The following is a 14,771-nucleotide window of genomic DNA, read 5'->3' as shown; positions in this document are numbered from 1 at the left end:
AATAAAACTGTTTATCCTAATCCTTGTTTCACCGTTGTTCCTATCAAAGTGATATCTCATATTTTCCTGTCAATATCAATGCGGATATTAAAAATTATTAACCTAACCATTTACCTAACCAATCAAACAACACTATTTATGTTTACCTTTATTAGCTAAGTGATTAAAAAAATTTTTGCCTGTATGTATGGCAATGATGGCAGCCATTGCACCACTAACCATCCTGAAGGAGGGACCCCCACTCTGAAGGAGGGACCCCCCCTCTGAAGGAGGGACCCCCACTCTGAAGGAGGGACCCCCCAGTCTGAAGGAGGGACCCCCCAGTCTGAAGGAGGGACCCCCCAGTCTGCGTACCTAATCTAGGTTTCTTCCTTGTTAATTAAGGGTGTTTTTTCTTGCCCTCTGTGGGGCTAGGGCATATATACATATCTGGCCTGTTCAGCCCTTTATATATATATATATATATATATATATATATATATATATTCAGCCACATATGTATATACACAGACGCCACATTGACGGCTTCCGCCTGTTGCTGCGATACGTCAACGTCGCCGCCATATTGGAGAGGGCAAGACTGGCCTGCCAACGAATACACGCACGGGACAAGGGAAGCTGCTGTTCTCTGGATAAAAAGCTCTATTGGCCGAGGGAGGGGCCGTCCTGCAGAACAGAACAGCAAAACCTTAGCTTCCTTGTTCTGCAGAAGGGCCCCTCCCTCGGCCAAATGAGTTCAATAATAGTTAATAATAGAACATAATCAGTACTCAAGCTTGATTACAGCTCATTCTACCAGCAAGTGGTGAGCGGTATCACAGTAAACACACATTCACATATCGTATCAGATTAATATATAAAAATGCTCAATGCGTGGGTTTTACAATACACAGGCAATTATAAACTTAGTATGAATATATTGATAACATTCATTATATGGATTAAGAACCATTTTTGGTTCCTTTCATCTGGATTGACCAAATCAGGGACGGATCAGCAACGCGGGCCGGAGTGGAACTCAGAACAGCACTGTCCACGCCCAAGCTGGTCTTATTAGGAATGAAGGACATTTTCAATACAATACAAGTTAAGCTAAGTTAAGTTTTCAGCAACATAAAAATATGTATAGTGTAACGATTTGTATTTATTTCTGTTTGGCCTCGCGCCCCCTCTGTGTGGGAGGTCCTACAGCGAGGGCCCCGCCCACACCTGCCGGCGTGGCACTGGGTGTGGGCGGGGCTTGTTGAGTCCTCTCTGTATAAATAGCCGTGTCCCTTTGGGGGAAGCATTAGCAGCCCTGCTGAGCTCCCACCAACACCTCTGGAACCATGCTCAGCTCTCTCCTGCGCTCAGCGCTCGGTAAGTACTGTCATGGAGTCACCTTCTGGGAACCGGGACCCCACTACATTCACTCTCTGGCTTTCAGAAACAGCACAGATTTGATTTATTGCTGTTGGATCAAACAAGCAAAATAAGGGTTTTTACAGATGATGATAATGATGTTGTTTCTTTTTTAGTGTTGGCAGCAGTCTGCTGTCTTACATATGCAGGTAAGGTGTGTGTGTGTGTGTGTGTGTGTGTGTGTGTGTGTGTGTGTGTGTGTGTGTGTGTGTGTGTGTGTGTGTGTGTGTGTGTGTGTTTCTGTGTGTGTGTCTCTTTTATCCCTTTATCCTCTATTTCCACAGAGAGCGTCATCACTTGTGAGGACCGAATGCAGCGACTGAGTTGTGGTAAGAAAACCCGAAATGAGATCAAAGTGTCTCACTGTGCAGTTAAGGCTCAGAAAAGGCTTCTGTGAATCTGGAGCCACTGTAACTTACTCCAGAAAACTCCTAGACGGACCCGCAAGTGTTCAAACATTCTTATCCATTAACTAATAACTAACAAACTAAAAAATTGCTAAGTGACTGAAAAATGAAATGGATTGATAAATTAATCTTTAATCTTTCCCACAGATCAAGGAGTGGTCAGTGTGCTCACAGTGGCCTACGGACGGACTGACAGACAGACCTGCAGTGAAGGCCGACCTCCAGCACAGTTGGCCAACACTGCATGCTCTCAAGCAGGCGCTTTGGAAGCCCTTGCAAACAGGTGCCTATCAGTGTTGAGGGCTTCCCCTAACCTACAGCTGCACTATGTAACGTTGAACCGAAACCATCACTCTTTGGGAATGTGATCCCTAGTGGATAATGGATCCATTATTCGGTTATAATGGATAATGTAATTATAGTGTTTGTTGTTTGGGTTCCCAGACAGTGTTGTTTGCATGCAGGTATTTGTAGCTCCCGTCCTATTAGTGATGTGCATTATGATCTCATCGTGTGAAGGTGTAACGGCAGAAGGGTCTGTGAAGTGGACAAAGCAATCTTCAGTGACCCCTGCCCAGGCACCTACAAATACATCCAAACCACGTACACCTGCCTCCCTGCAAGTGAGTCCTGACACTCTGTGGTGGAACCCTTAGGTTCCATACTAAGAAAACACAATATCTGTTTCCGCTGTTATGCAGAACATCCCCAAATTGATATGCCCCTCAAACTCAAAGATCCCAACTCAGTTCAACGGCTTTTAGACTGTCTTGATGGCATCAAATCATGGATTTCCATCAATTTCTTAAATTTAAATGAAAATAAAACAGAGGTTATAGTGTTTAAGCCAAGTAAAGCTTGTACATTTAGCATAGACTTAGGCTCCCTGGAACCTTATTCTAAGCACTCTGTTAGAAATCTTGGTACAATTTTAGGCGCAGATTTTAAACTGGACAAGCAAATTAACTCTGTGGTAAGAATCCATCTTATCCAAATTACTACTCACCATCCCTCCGTCAAGTCTAAAGAGCAGGGGTGATGGGGCTCTTTCAGTTGTTGGCCCCAGACTCAGGAACACACTCCCTCTTCATGTTAGGCTAGCACCTTCAATGCCCATTTTGAAAGCACTCACAAAAACTCATTTATTTTCTCTTGCATTTAACTCTGCATACGTTTTATTATTGTCGGTGTCCTGTTATGTGCTTTAAATGTTTTTAAGTTATTTGTGTTTTTATAACTAGATAGCTGATTTGTACAGCACTTTGGTCAACTGTTGTTTTAAAGGGCTCTAAAAATAAACTTGACTTGACTGTGAAGTACTGAAACACTGGACCTCCATGTGTGTGAGTGTGATGTCTAACCAGAGTTCATGTGCAGATCATGTCGTCGCCTGTGAGGAGTCGGAGGTGGAACTCTTCTGTGGTAGGATTCATCACCGATGTATCACCATGTGCTCAACAATCAAGACCCGTATTTCATCTCCACCTGCTAGTTCACATGTGAGGTTCTCTTCCTGTCTGCCCCCCACCCAGATGGCGGCCAGACGATAGCGCTCGTTGGTGCGTTCTACGGGCGTGCTGACCGAACCACCTGTATATACGGTCGTCCTGACGGTCAATTCAATAAAATCACTTGCTTTAATCCTACTGCGAACCGAATTGTAGCTGAAAGGTACTGAGCCTGATTCCTCTCCATGTTAAAAGTTTACATTCATAGCTAATAAAGAGCTGTCACTGGGTGACTTCCAGATTGGTGAGAGGTATTAACAACCGTGTCTCTACAGGTGTAACGGTAAAAGCCGTTGTAGTGTCTATGCGGTGAACTCAGTGTTTCAGGATCCCTGTTATGGCACCACCAAGTACATGGAACTGGCTTATACCTGTGAATGTAAGTTTTGGAAACAAACATTTTTTTTTTTCCTACAATGTGGATTTAGCCTTCTACAATAGAACCTGTTCTTAATACTGAGCTTTCCAATCCTACAGATCCCCTCTGAGGAGAGCAGCAGGCCTACACTACAAACACCAACATCTGGAGACGCATGCCTCCCCCCCCCCCAGATCTCCACCTGATGAATGAATCTTGATCTTGCATTCTGCTTTTTGCATTAAATGATTATTACAACATTCAAACTCATGATCTGATGCAGTCATTTGTGTTGTGAAACAAAGAACATCAGTCTATACAAGTAGGCCTTCATCTTCTACCAGTGAGAACTACCATTTACACCATTCTATGTTGACTAGGTTGACCTTCTGAGGTCGGAGGTTATCAAGGCCTTATTATTAAAGCCTTATTATTATAGCCTGCTACTGTTTGGTTTCAGCACGATCTCAACTATATAGCTAGACTTCTGAGATACTGATCCAACATACTGGATCCATACACTTTGAAAATCCCTTCAAACAAATATTCTCTTCAAAATGAAAAACATGGAACTCTTAAAACCGTTATGAGTCCATAAAGATTGATCTCAGCGGTGTAGAAACAATCAGATAAAAATATGTCTGAATAAACTGGAGGGGAATTCCTCTGTAGTTTCTGGTAAAACATATAAAACGTTGTAATTTTTCTTTTACAAAGACTGTAAAAATGGTAACATGGTCTCGGTCTTTGATAAGACCTTATGGGCAGCACAGGGAATAGTACTGTGGCTCTTCACTGCTGCGTTGTTCCCAGATGACATATTGATCCTGACAGACCAAAGGCCTCCATTGAACTTGTTTGCATTCGACCGTAACGCTAATGCTGCTCTCACTCTCCAAGAACAACACAAAGGTTATGATCCTCATGTTGACTGGTCATCCACGGGTTCATACATACTAACTAATGGCTAATACTATAAGAACCCAATATTAAACAATAGGAAATATAATCCATTTAGGCAGAGACATTCCTTGACCTCTCTCTGGTGAGAGCACCATCACACCTGCCGGCGTGGCGCTGGGTGTGGGCGGGGCTTGTTGAGTCCTCTCTGTATAAATAGCCGTGTCCCTTTGGGGGAAGCATTAGCAGCCCTGCTGAGCTCCCACCAACACCTCTGGAACCATGCTCAGCTCTCTCCTGCGCTCAGCGCTCGGTAAGTACTGTCATGGAGTCACCTTCTGGGAACCGGGACCCCACTACATTTACTCTCTGGCTTTCAGAAATTATGTTTTTTACACGTGATAATGATATTGTTTGTTTTTTAGTTTTAGCAGCAGTCTGCTGTCTTACAAGTGCAGGTAAGGTGTGTGTGTGTGTGTGTGTGTGTGTGTGTGTGTGTGTGTGTGTGTGTGTGTGTGTGTGTGTGTGTGTGTGTGTGTGTGTCTCTTCTCTGAAACCTTTATCCTCTATTTCCACAGAGAGCGTCATCACTTGTGATGACCGGATGCAGCGACTGAGTTGTGGTAAGAAAACCCGTTAATGAAAGGATCGGACGACCGGGCCAGAAAGAATAAAATGCAAACATGAGGTCAAAGGGAAGCGTCTCACTGTGCAGTTTAGCCTATACTCAGAAAAGCAGGATGCTCTTGACATACCGATATGTTTATTCAGAGATTTCCAGGTAGTTCGCTTCAATGACAGCCCTACTTTCTTGGTGACTGATGCAAAGCACGATAACCACCAGCCAGTCAAACATGAGCTCCCAGTTTGGTCCACCACAGGTTGTTGGCATGTCCAAAACTAAAAGGCTTTGGGGATTTGGTATGTGGGCCCTCATTCAAGTCTTTGAGACTGTGCTCCCCGGTTCAAGACTGAAAGAGTATGAATCGACTCTGAATATAATGAACTGGAAAAGAGGGGTCAGAATTGGCTCCAGCCGGAACCTCGACCCACCGAGAACCAAAAATATCCAAATGAAAAGAGATGGACAGGATTCAACAGCAGCTGAGATTGGAACATGACCCACTTCTTAATCAGTTTGTACTGATATCAAACCCAATATTTACAGAGCAGTGATCCCTAAAACACACACACACACACAAATGTACAAACACACACAAACGTACAAACACACACACACACACACAAACGTACAAACACACACACACACACACACACACACACACACACACACTCCTCCCCTTATTTTGGTCTTTACCGATTCATCTTTTGCTGTTTAAATTTCGCAATACCAATTACTAAATAACACAGTAGAAATACAAATATATTTTAATTATATTGTTTTATTCAACCTAAACGATAGAGTAGGTGGTTTGTACAGGTCGCCCCGTACGAACAACGTTCGTTCCCCTGTCGACTGTTTTAGGAACTGCATGATGTCACTGCCAAAACATAATGCACGACATTCATTTTATTCTCGGTGGAAATGGTGACTCTTCTTAAAACCTTTTAAGAAGGAGTCACCATTAAAATGTGTTTGAATAACATTATACCGATAAATGTGCATTTTGATTCGTAATTTTCGGTCAATAAATGAAGTTTAGTATGTTGAAGTTCGCATGGCATGAAAATTTCATCAACATTTTTCTTACAATAATATTAGTTCTCCTAGCTTGCCTACGGTCCCCCAGTAGCTAGAAATGGCATTAGGTGTAAAACGAGCACTAGGTATCCTGCTCCGCCTTTGAAAAATGAAAGCTCAGACGCTCCGATTTCGAATTTGGCCCCATATGTCATCATAAGGGGCCAGGTTACCTCCCCTTTCTCTGCCCTGCCCGCCCAAAGAACACGGCCTGCCAATGAGACAATGAGACAACCGCTCGAGCACCACATGTGTGTGTGTGTGTGTGTGAATACACACGTTGTACACTTCTTTGTTATTTGGATAACCGTTCTGCTGTTGGTGTTATGGCGAATAACACGTCGAGCTCTCTGGTATTTCCACAACGAGACTCGTAGCGGGGGTTATCTCAGCCATGGTTGAGAAGGAATTGGGGGAAAGGAACTTTGGCTTTGACCTTAAGTATATGAACTTCGACATGGAGGAGAAAGTGATTGTTGCCCGCGATCGTCTCCCGCCGGAGCCCCGCTGCCCGCTGCCCACTGCTGGCTGCCGAGGCACCACCGCCGCGAGGCACCACCGCCGCGAGGCACCACCGCCGCGAGGCACAGCGGCTCGGCCCCAGTGCAATCAAGGATCAAGGATTTTTGGCCGCAACAATCACAAAAAAACGTAGCATTTTTCTGGAGGGACTGACTAGCGCATTGCACCGTGGCCGCAAGCTCAGGGCCACACCCCCACCTCCACCTTGACCCGCCTCTAAAAAACCGCATGTTTGTGGAAAGCTCATTGCGGGACTGGCTCGCAGTGGCTGTAATTCTGCACCAAGGCTGAATTTCTTGAACGTCTTCAAATACTATATTAAGGGCCCACTAACACCTATATATAAGCATCCATAAAGTAGCATGCCATGGGAGCTTTAATTCCACGCAACGTTTGGTGATCCAAATCGCTGCTGCGTACATGGTGTTTGAATAAGAGTCTTTGCGTTGTCTAAGCTTTTTTGTTTAGTACCATTTTATGTCACTGATGATGTTCTTTCTAATAAAATATTTGAAGGGACCCACAGATGACATTTATTCTTTTTTGGGACAGATTAGGAGGATATATTTTTGTGGTGCACAAGGGAAGTTTATAGTTCCGCCGAAATAAATCCATTCCAACGGTTCCTTTCATGCAGTGTTGGGACTAACGCGTTATTAAGTAACGCGTTACAGTAACTACGTTACTTTTGCGGTAACGAGCACTGTAACTAATTACTTTGTCAAAATCAGTAAAGCGTTAATCGTTACTGCGATTTAAACAGGCTCGTTACTTGTTACTTCACGTGCATAACCCAGGACTACAGTTTCCGTGGTGGACGTGAAGCGGACGTGAGTCACGCGACGCAGCGACGCGCAAGTAAATGAATTAAAACAATGGCGGCAGTCGACGACAGTCAAGGCGTTGTATTTCTCATGGAAATATGCACATTATTTTTCCTTTCTGACGGTAAAGGACATAAGGAATATTTTGGTGACCTGTCATCTTTGTGGAGGTTCGAAAACTCTAGCCACATCAAAAACTAGCAATTCTAATCTGATGAAACATCTTCAGAAACAACACGCATCTACCAAGCTAGTTGAAAAAGACCCTGAAGGTAACACAGGTGATGCTGCTGCTAACGTCAGCTCCGCCGACGCTAAAGGAGAAGCCACTCCAGCCAAACAACGAAAGCTTGATTTTACAAAGCCTGTTGCACAGTCTATAACCCAGACACAGCTAAACAAATGATGGAGATGTATGGACAAAGACTGATATAGACATAGACATACTAACATAGACTACTAAAGCACTTTATCCACCATTATTGATTTCATCAGTTGTTTTATTTATCTAAATGGCCAGAGTGGAGGAAATATTATTTTTGTTAAACATTAACTATGTTTGTGAGGCTGAAAGTACTTTTTATTTATTTATTTTCTCTTTGTGAGGCAGAAAATACTTTTAAGTTTGCCCATCATTATTGATGATGAGGTCTCCAGTTGGTGGAGTTTAGCTGTTTTGAGTTAAGGTTACAAAGAACGGATAAACCTCACTGTGTTTACATTGTAAACATCTATTGTATCAGTTTTGCACTATTATTGAGTCCTACAGTTGCTAAATGGTCGGAGGCACAGATTAATTTTTGCACTGCCAAAACTATACTTTGTGCCTGTTTCAATGGCTACAATAAATATGCCTATCAAAAATTTCAAAACATACTGTATGTTGTGTTTTGTTGATCCACTGCTTCATCGTAGTGATACTGGGTACAATGATCAAATTTTACAGTTGTTTTGTCAAACACTATGCCACATCAAACCCCAAAAAATTGGTGTGTGCATTTGTAGAGGGTTGGAAACAGTTGGAAACAATGGAAATATTTCATTCATTTGCACTCACACTACTACACTGCTATGGCACGTTCAGGTCACTAGGTGGCGCATTGCGCTTGTGGTAGGATAGGGCTTACATGTAAGCAAGCCAGAGGACTGGCAGCCTCCCTAACTATCCAGTTAGGGAGGTCCTTTGCCACATTAACACATTTCTAAGATAATTCAGAAAAAAAAAAAGTTACTTTCCCTAGTAACTAGTTACCTTAAAAGTAACGAGTAACGTAAAGTAACTGAGTTACTTTTGAAAGAAGTAACTAGTAACTGTAACTAAGTTACTAACTTAAAGTAACTTGCCCAACACTGCTTTCATGTATATATTTTGTCTTAGAAAATTATCATGACACATTAATACCGCTGTTGGATGATGTCCTTGTAATAAAAACATATATTTTCGAGTGACCAAGGGAGGACATTTATTTTTCTTTGGGACGGACTAACGAGCAGGGAGGTGCACCATACAAATGATAGCACCATCTAGCCGACGGGTTTTTCAGGGGAAACCGGAAGTCTATGTTCACTCTGCTTCCGCCCGAAAATCCGCTCCAAAGCTAAACTTTTTATACACATTTTGTCAAGTTAATCATGAAAAATATCTGCTTTCAAATGGTTTTAAAGCCTAAATGCAACCAATAAAATAAAATGCAGAAGAAAAGCATTGTCAAGGTTACTGCATTGATGGACATGGGGTCATAGATACAATAAGTTGTTTGAAAGGTTATGGTGTGCCGGGTCAAAGAATGCCTTGACAGAGAGATGGAGACGTCTGGTCTCTTTCATATAAATAAGGGCATTAAGGATCACTAGATTTTGAAGATAATATACTATAAATACTATAAAAAGTGAAATCATTAGGATACAAGGACGCTTAGGAGTGAGCCAGAGACCTGGGGTCTGTTTTATACTGTTTGATAATATGATCGGTTGGTTGATAATAATGAACATTATTGTACATGATTATCCTCTGCTAACAAAAGCCATTTGCTAAAATGGATTTCACATTCCCTGGACCATCTCCTGTGGTTCGGTAGTTGGAGCAGGCATGACATTCTATGGCAGGGGTCGGCAATTACGTTTGGACGCAGGCCAATTTTTTTTCAGACAATGGCATCGCGGGCCATAGCTTTTTTTTGGGGGGGGGGGGGGTCTACTATTTAAATTAGTATTTATTTTATTATATTAAAATAAAATAAACATCATCTAACTTTTAAAACGCATTTAATTTAATTCCATTAAAACGTTTATTTGCTTATGTTCGCTGTTTTTATGCCGCCTGCTGCATCTCGTGTCGTCGCTCATGAAACAGGCGATTGCCTAGCAACCTGCCGTATACAAATATTCTTTTAGATGACGTGTAAAAATGATTAGCTGAACATTGCTATGCTAGTTATCGATGCAAAATGTCGTTGTTGAAAGCCTTGAAAAGAAAAATTGATTCAGAATGCAGGACCTACAAAGAAGAATGGAAGCAGAGGTATGCGTTTATCCTGCCTGCATTTAGTAATGCCAAGCCTACATGTCTCATTTGCAACGAGGCTGTTGCCGTTTGCAAAGAATATAACATCAGAAGACACCATGAGACAAAACATGGCCAGTTCAAAAACGCATATCCTCCTGGGACAGAGGTGCGAACGAATAAAATTAAAGCATTGGAGGCTGGATATGCACACAGCAACAAAATACTTGTCAGGTCATTCACCGAGCAGCAGAGGGTTACAAGTGCGTCCCTTAAAGCAGCATGGGTTCTTACCCGTCACAACAAACCATTTACGGACGCAGAGGTTTTTAAGGAAGTGATGGTGGCTGTTTTGGAGGAGCTGGCTACAGATAAGTCAATGGATGGAGTGATTGCCTCAGTGAAACAAATGCCGCTCTCAGCGAGGTCAGCTTCCCGACGCATAGAGAGCCTATCTGACGATGTGCGCGGATCAATTATGAGTGGCCTGAGTCAGGCCAACTACTTTTCCGTTGCCATTGACGAGAGTACAGACAACACTGATATCAGTCAGATGTGCATATACGTGCGGTATTTTGATGGGAAGGAGTTCAGGGAGGAGTTGTTGGCTCTAATTCCATTAGAAGGGAACACCACTGGGGATGTTATGTTTGCCAAAGTGGAGGAATTGATTAAACAACATGCACTACCATTTGAGAAAATAAACCTCATCGTGACAGACGGTGCACCTGCCATGGTTGGTTGCCACAGAGGTCTGGTGGCCCGATTGAAGAAGATAGCACCACAAATGCACGCACTACATTGCCTAATTCACCAGAGTGTCCTGTGCGCCAGACTCAGTGGCGAGCTGAAGAGTGTCATGGATAAAGTGATGAGTCATTAATTTTGTCCGGGGTGCATCAAGCACACAGCACCGTCTTTTTCGCCAACTTGTTGCTGAGTCAGAGGCCTGCTACGAAGATCTGCTACTTCACAATGACGTGCGCTGGTTAAGTAAAGGAAAGGCACTGGAGCGCTTCTGTGCGCTACTAGATCAAGTGAAAACTTTCCTGCGAATGAGCAAGATGCGTGCTTCAGACGATCACCTGGCCTTTCTAGAAGGTGAAATGTCCATCTCAAACATCGCGTTTTTAACTGATATTTTTGGCCATCTTAACCAGCTGAACCTGCAACTACAAGGGAGAGGGAAAACCATTGTGGACCTGATCGAGAAGATGGATTCGTTTACAAGGAAGCTGGAGTTGTTCCAGTCTGATCTAGCAAGTGGAAGGCTCTTGCACTTTGCAACATTAAAATCACAGGCAGGGGGGCGAGTGACAGGAATTATGACTGAATTCCTTGACAAGCTACGGGACAACTTTCAGTCGCGGTTCCGAGACTACTGTGTCCCAAGGGAAATTGTTGGCTTTGTCCGCGACCCATTGTCCACGCGAAGCGAGGAATTCTCCTCACTGGCCAAAACAACCATGAGCTCGTTGGACGAGGCAACGCTTCAGTTGGAGCTCATCGATTTCCAGTCAAGCTCCCTCGTCCGTGATGCGTTTAGTGCGCATTCCGTGGAGGATTTCTGGATCGGATGCTCAGAAGAGTACATGGGTATCAAGAAACTTGCCCTTTACTTGCTGACGATGTTTCCATCTACCTACACGTGTGAGTCCAGCTTCTCGTCAATGAATGCAATCAAGACACACGAGAGGAACCGTCTGACCAATGCAAGCTTGGAGAACTGCTTGAGAATAAAAGTGACATCCCTGTCGCCCGACATCCACAAAATTGTGACCGAAGGGAGGAGCCACTTTTCCCATTAAGTGAGTAGCCTACTGGCCTTTTTAAATAGTAGGCCTAAAAAAAATGCCCAGTTATATTGTTTGATCTTATTTAAATGTAAATTCCCTTTTTTCTGTCTTTATTCAGGAGCAGCGCAGATCCTTCTCCCACGCGGACAATGTGCATTCATCTTTCACTTTCTTTAAGTTTTATTTTAATTGGGCCATTTCACATTTGAGCAGACCTTGTTATGTTGTTAATTTAACGAAACGTAGACTATTTTTTACCTTGCCCACTGGAGGAGGGAGACGGGACACTTTTGGGGTTTTTTTGCACAAGATTACGCACATGGATAACTACACAGATGTTCCACCTGTTGTTTTGTCACTTTAGGACTATCATCTATACCTCAATAAATGTTTCGAAATTGATGGGATTGCTGTATGCCTTTTTTTTTTTTTTTTTTTTAAATATGGGGTTGAAAATATATTTTTTTAAATTAATTAATTCTTTTTTTTTTTTTTTTTTTACATCAAATTAACGTCATCTCGTGGGCCAGACAGAATAGATGGCGGGCCAAAATTGGCCCGCGGGCCCCTATTTGCCGACCACTGTTCTATGGCTTCCTTAAGGGAATAGCTTGGAGTGAACAGAGGCTCTTTTACATATCTATAGCAACTGGCAAAGCATGCTATGCTTATTGGATTCAATTAAATAAAAAAATATACGTTTTAAAAAGGCTTCTGTTGAGCTGCACTCAGTTACTCATCACAGCAAAGAAGAGAACATTTCTGTAACTTCCTCCAGTGACCCCAAAACGGACCCCCAAAGTTTTGTCAATTGGCCTACTTTCAACGTTATTACCTAATTTGCTAATCTTAACAGTAGCAAAATTATAAATAAAATAAAAAAGGAATCTCTGATCTTTCCCACAGATCAAGGAGTGGTCAGTGTGCTCACAGTGGCCTACGGACGGACTGACAGCCAGACCTGCAGTGAAGGCAAACCTCCAGCACAGTTGGCCAACACTGCATGCTCTCAAGCAGGCGCTTTGGAAGCCCTTGCAAACAGGTGCCTGTCAGTGTTGAGGGCTTCCCCTAACCTACAGCGGCACTCTGTAACGTTGTACTGCCGCCTCACTCTCTTGGGGAATGTGATCCCCAAACACAAGAATTAGTTTCAGTTAAGATGAGTAAATTGACATTAAAGATGAGTAGAGAACAATGTGCTTTGGTGCCCAGACAGTGTTGTTTGCTTGCAGGTATTTGTATCTCTCGTCTTATTAGTGATGTGTGTTCCTGGTTAAGGTGTAACGGTAAGAAAGTCTGTGAAGTGGACAAAGCGATCTTCGGTGCCGACCCCTGCCGTGGAACCTACAAATACATCCAAACCACGTACACCTGCCTCCCTGCATGTGAGTCCTGTCACTCAGTGAAGTACTGAAACACTGGACCTCCATGTGTGTGAGTGTGATGTCTAACCAGAGTTTATGTGCAGTTCATGTCGTCGCCTGTGAGCTTTCCACGGCGGAACTCTTCTGTGGTAGGATTCATCACCGATGTATCACGATGTGCTCAGCAATCAAGACTCATATTTCATCTTCACCTGCGAGTTCACATGTGAGGTTCTCTTCCTGTCTGCTCCCCACCCAGACGCTGGCCAGACGATAGCGCTCATTGGTGCGTTCTACGGGCGTGCTGACCGAACCACCTGTATATACGGTCGTCCTGACAGTCAATTCAATAAAATCGACTGCTTTACTCGTACTGCGAACCAAGTTGTAGCTGAAAGGTACTGAGCCTGATTCCTCTCCCTGTTAAGATGTACATTCATAGCTAATGAAGAGCTGTCACTGGGTGACTTCTAGATTGGTGAGAGGTATTAACAACCGTGTCTCCACAGGTGTAACGGTAAAAGCCGTTGTAGTGTCAATGCTGTGAACTCAGTGTTTCAGGATCCCTGTCATGGGACCATCAAGTACATGGAACTGGCTTATACCTGTGAATGTAAGTTTTGGAAACAAACAAATACAATGTTTCCTACAATGTGTATTTAGCCTTCTACAATAGAACCTGTTCTTCATACTGAGCTTGCCAATCCTACAGTTCCCCAATGAGGAGAGCAGCAGGCCTACACTACAAATACCAACTTATGGAGACGCATGCCCCCCCCCCCCCCCCCCCAGATCTCCACCTGATGAATGAATCTTGATCTTGCATTCTGCTTTTTGCATTAAAGGACTATTACAACATTCAAACTCATGCTCTGATGCAGTCATTTGTGTTGTGAAACAAAGAACATCAGTCTATACAAGTAGGCCTTCATCTTCTACCAGTGAGAACTACCATTTACACCATTCTATGTTGACTAGGTTGACCTTCTGAGGTCGGAGGTTATCAAGGCTGTATTATTAAAGCCTTATTATTAAAGCCTGCTACTGTTTGGTTTCAGCACAATCTCATGTATATAGCCAGACTTCTTCCTTCCCTGAGATACTGATTCAACACACTGGATCCATACACTTTGAAAATCCCTTCAAACAAATATTCTCTTCAAAATGAAAAACATAGAACTCTTAAAACCGTTATGAGTCCATAAAGATTGATCTCAGCGGTGTAGAAACAATCAGATAAAAATATGTCTGAATAAACTGGAGGGGAATTCCTCTGTAGTTTCTGGTAAAACATATAAAACGTTGTAATTTTTCTTTTACAAAGACTGTAACAATGGTAACATGGTCTCGGTCTTTGATAAGACCTTATGGGCAGCACAGGGAATAGTACTGTGGCTCTTCACTGCTGCGTTGTTCCCAGATGACATATTGATCCTGACAGACCAAAGGCCTCCATTGAACTTGTTTACATTCGACCGTAACGCTT

The 14,771-nt window shown here is 43.0% G+C and overlaps 2 protein-coding genes across 3 annotated transcripts; both read left to right on the top strand.

Moving 5' to 3' along the window:
* Positions 1–1,304: 1,304 nt before the first annotated feature.
* LOC307087937 (L-rhamnose-binding lectin SML-like) lies at positions 1,305–3,901 on the top strand. The gene is made up of 9 exons (XM_079753633.1): positions 1,305–1,359; positions 1,518–1,550; positions 1,686–1,730; positions 1,956–2,091; positions 2,328–2,431; positions 3,186–3,230; positions 3,341–3,479; positions 3,592–3,695; positions 3,794–3,901. Exons 1-9 carry the CDS (start codon positions 1,329–1,331, stop codon positions 3,802–3,804), a joined length of 648 nt encoding a protein of 215 aa, XP_079609759.1. The 5' UTR covers positions 1,305–1,328; the 3' UTR covers positions 3,805–3,901.
* Positions 3,902–4,846: 945 nt separating this feature from the next.
* On the top strand, positions 4,847–14,083 carry LOC307087934 (L-rhamnose-binding lectin SML-like). 2 transcript variants are annotated; one of them, XM_079753630.1, is made up of 9 exons: positions 4,847–4,887; positions 5,000–5,032; positions 5,153–5,197; positions 12,828–12,963; positions 13,200–13,306; positions 13,390–13,434; positions 13,545–13,683; positions 13,795–13,898; positions 13,998–14,083. In XM_079753630.1, the coding sequence occupies exons 1-9, from the start codon at positions 4,857–4,859 to the stop codon at positions 14,006–14,008; spliced, it is 651 nt and encodes a 216-aa protein (XP_079609756.1). In that variant the 5' UTR covers positions 4,847–4,856; the 3' UTR covers positions 14,009–14,083. The 2 variants fall into 2 exon arrangements, with proteins under 2 accessions (XP_079609756.1, XP_079609755.1); XM_079753629.1 differs by having other exon boundaries at positions 4,887–5,032.
* The last annotated feature ends 688 nt before the right edge of the window (positions 14,084–14,771 follow it).

The sequence above is a fragment of the Pollachius pollachius genome, assembly GCF_949987615.1.
Source record: "Pollachius pollachius genome assembly, chromosome: 16".
In the NCBI taxonomy this organism is placed as follows: domain Eukaryota; kingdom Metazoa; phylum Chordata; class Actinopteri; order Gadiformes; family Gadidae; genus Pollachius; species Pollachius pollachius.
The sequence above is the reverse complement of the archived record's forward strand: the minus strand, read 5'-3'. Positions and strand labels throughout refer to the sequence as shown.

What these genes read in the sequence shown, in the direction of transcription:
- LOC307087937 (XM_079753633.1), top strand. Translation starts at nt 1,329, where the DNA reads ATGCTCAGCTCTCTCCTGCGCTCAGCGCTCG. An exon ending in AATGCAGCGACTGAGTTGTG is followed by an intron (nt 1,731 to 1,955) that starts GTAAGAAAACCC and finishes TCTTTCCCACAG; the next exon opens with ATCAAGGAGTGGTCAGTGTG. An exon ending in TTGGAAGCCCTTGCAAACAG is followed by an intron (nt 2,092 to 2,327) that starts GTGCCTATCAGT and finishes CATCGTGTGAAG; the next exon opens with GTGTAACGGCAGAAGGGTCT.
- LOC307087934 (XM_079753629.1), top strand. Translation starts at nt 4,900, where the DNA reads ATGGAGTCACCTTCTGGGAACCGGGACCCCACTACATTTACTCTCTGG. An exon ending in TTGGAAGCCCTTGCAAACAG is followed by an intron (nt 12,964 to 13,199) that starts GTGCCTGTCAGT and finishes TTCCTGGTTAAG; the next exon opens with GTGTAACGGTAAGAAAGTCT. An exon ending in CACGGCGGAACTCTTCTGTG is followed by an intron (nt 13,435 to 13,544) that starts GTAGGATTCATC and finishes CTCCCCACCCAG; the next exon opens with ACGCTGGCCAGACGATAGCG.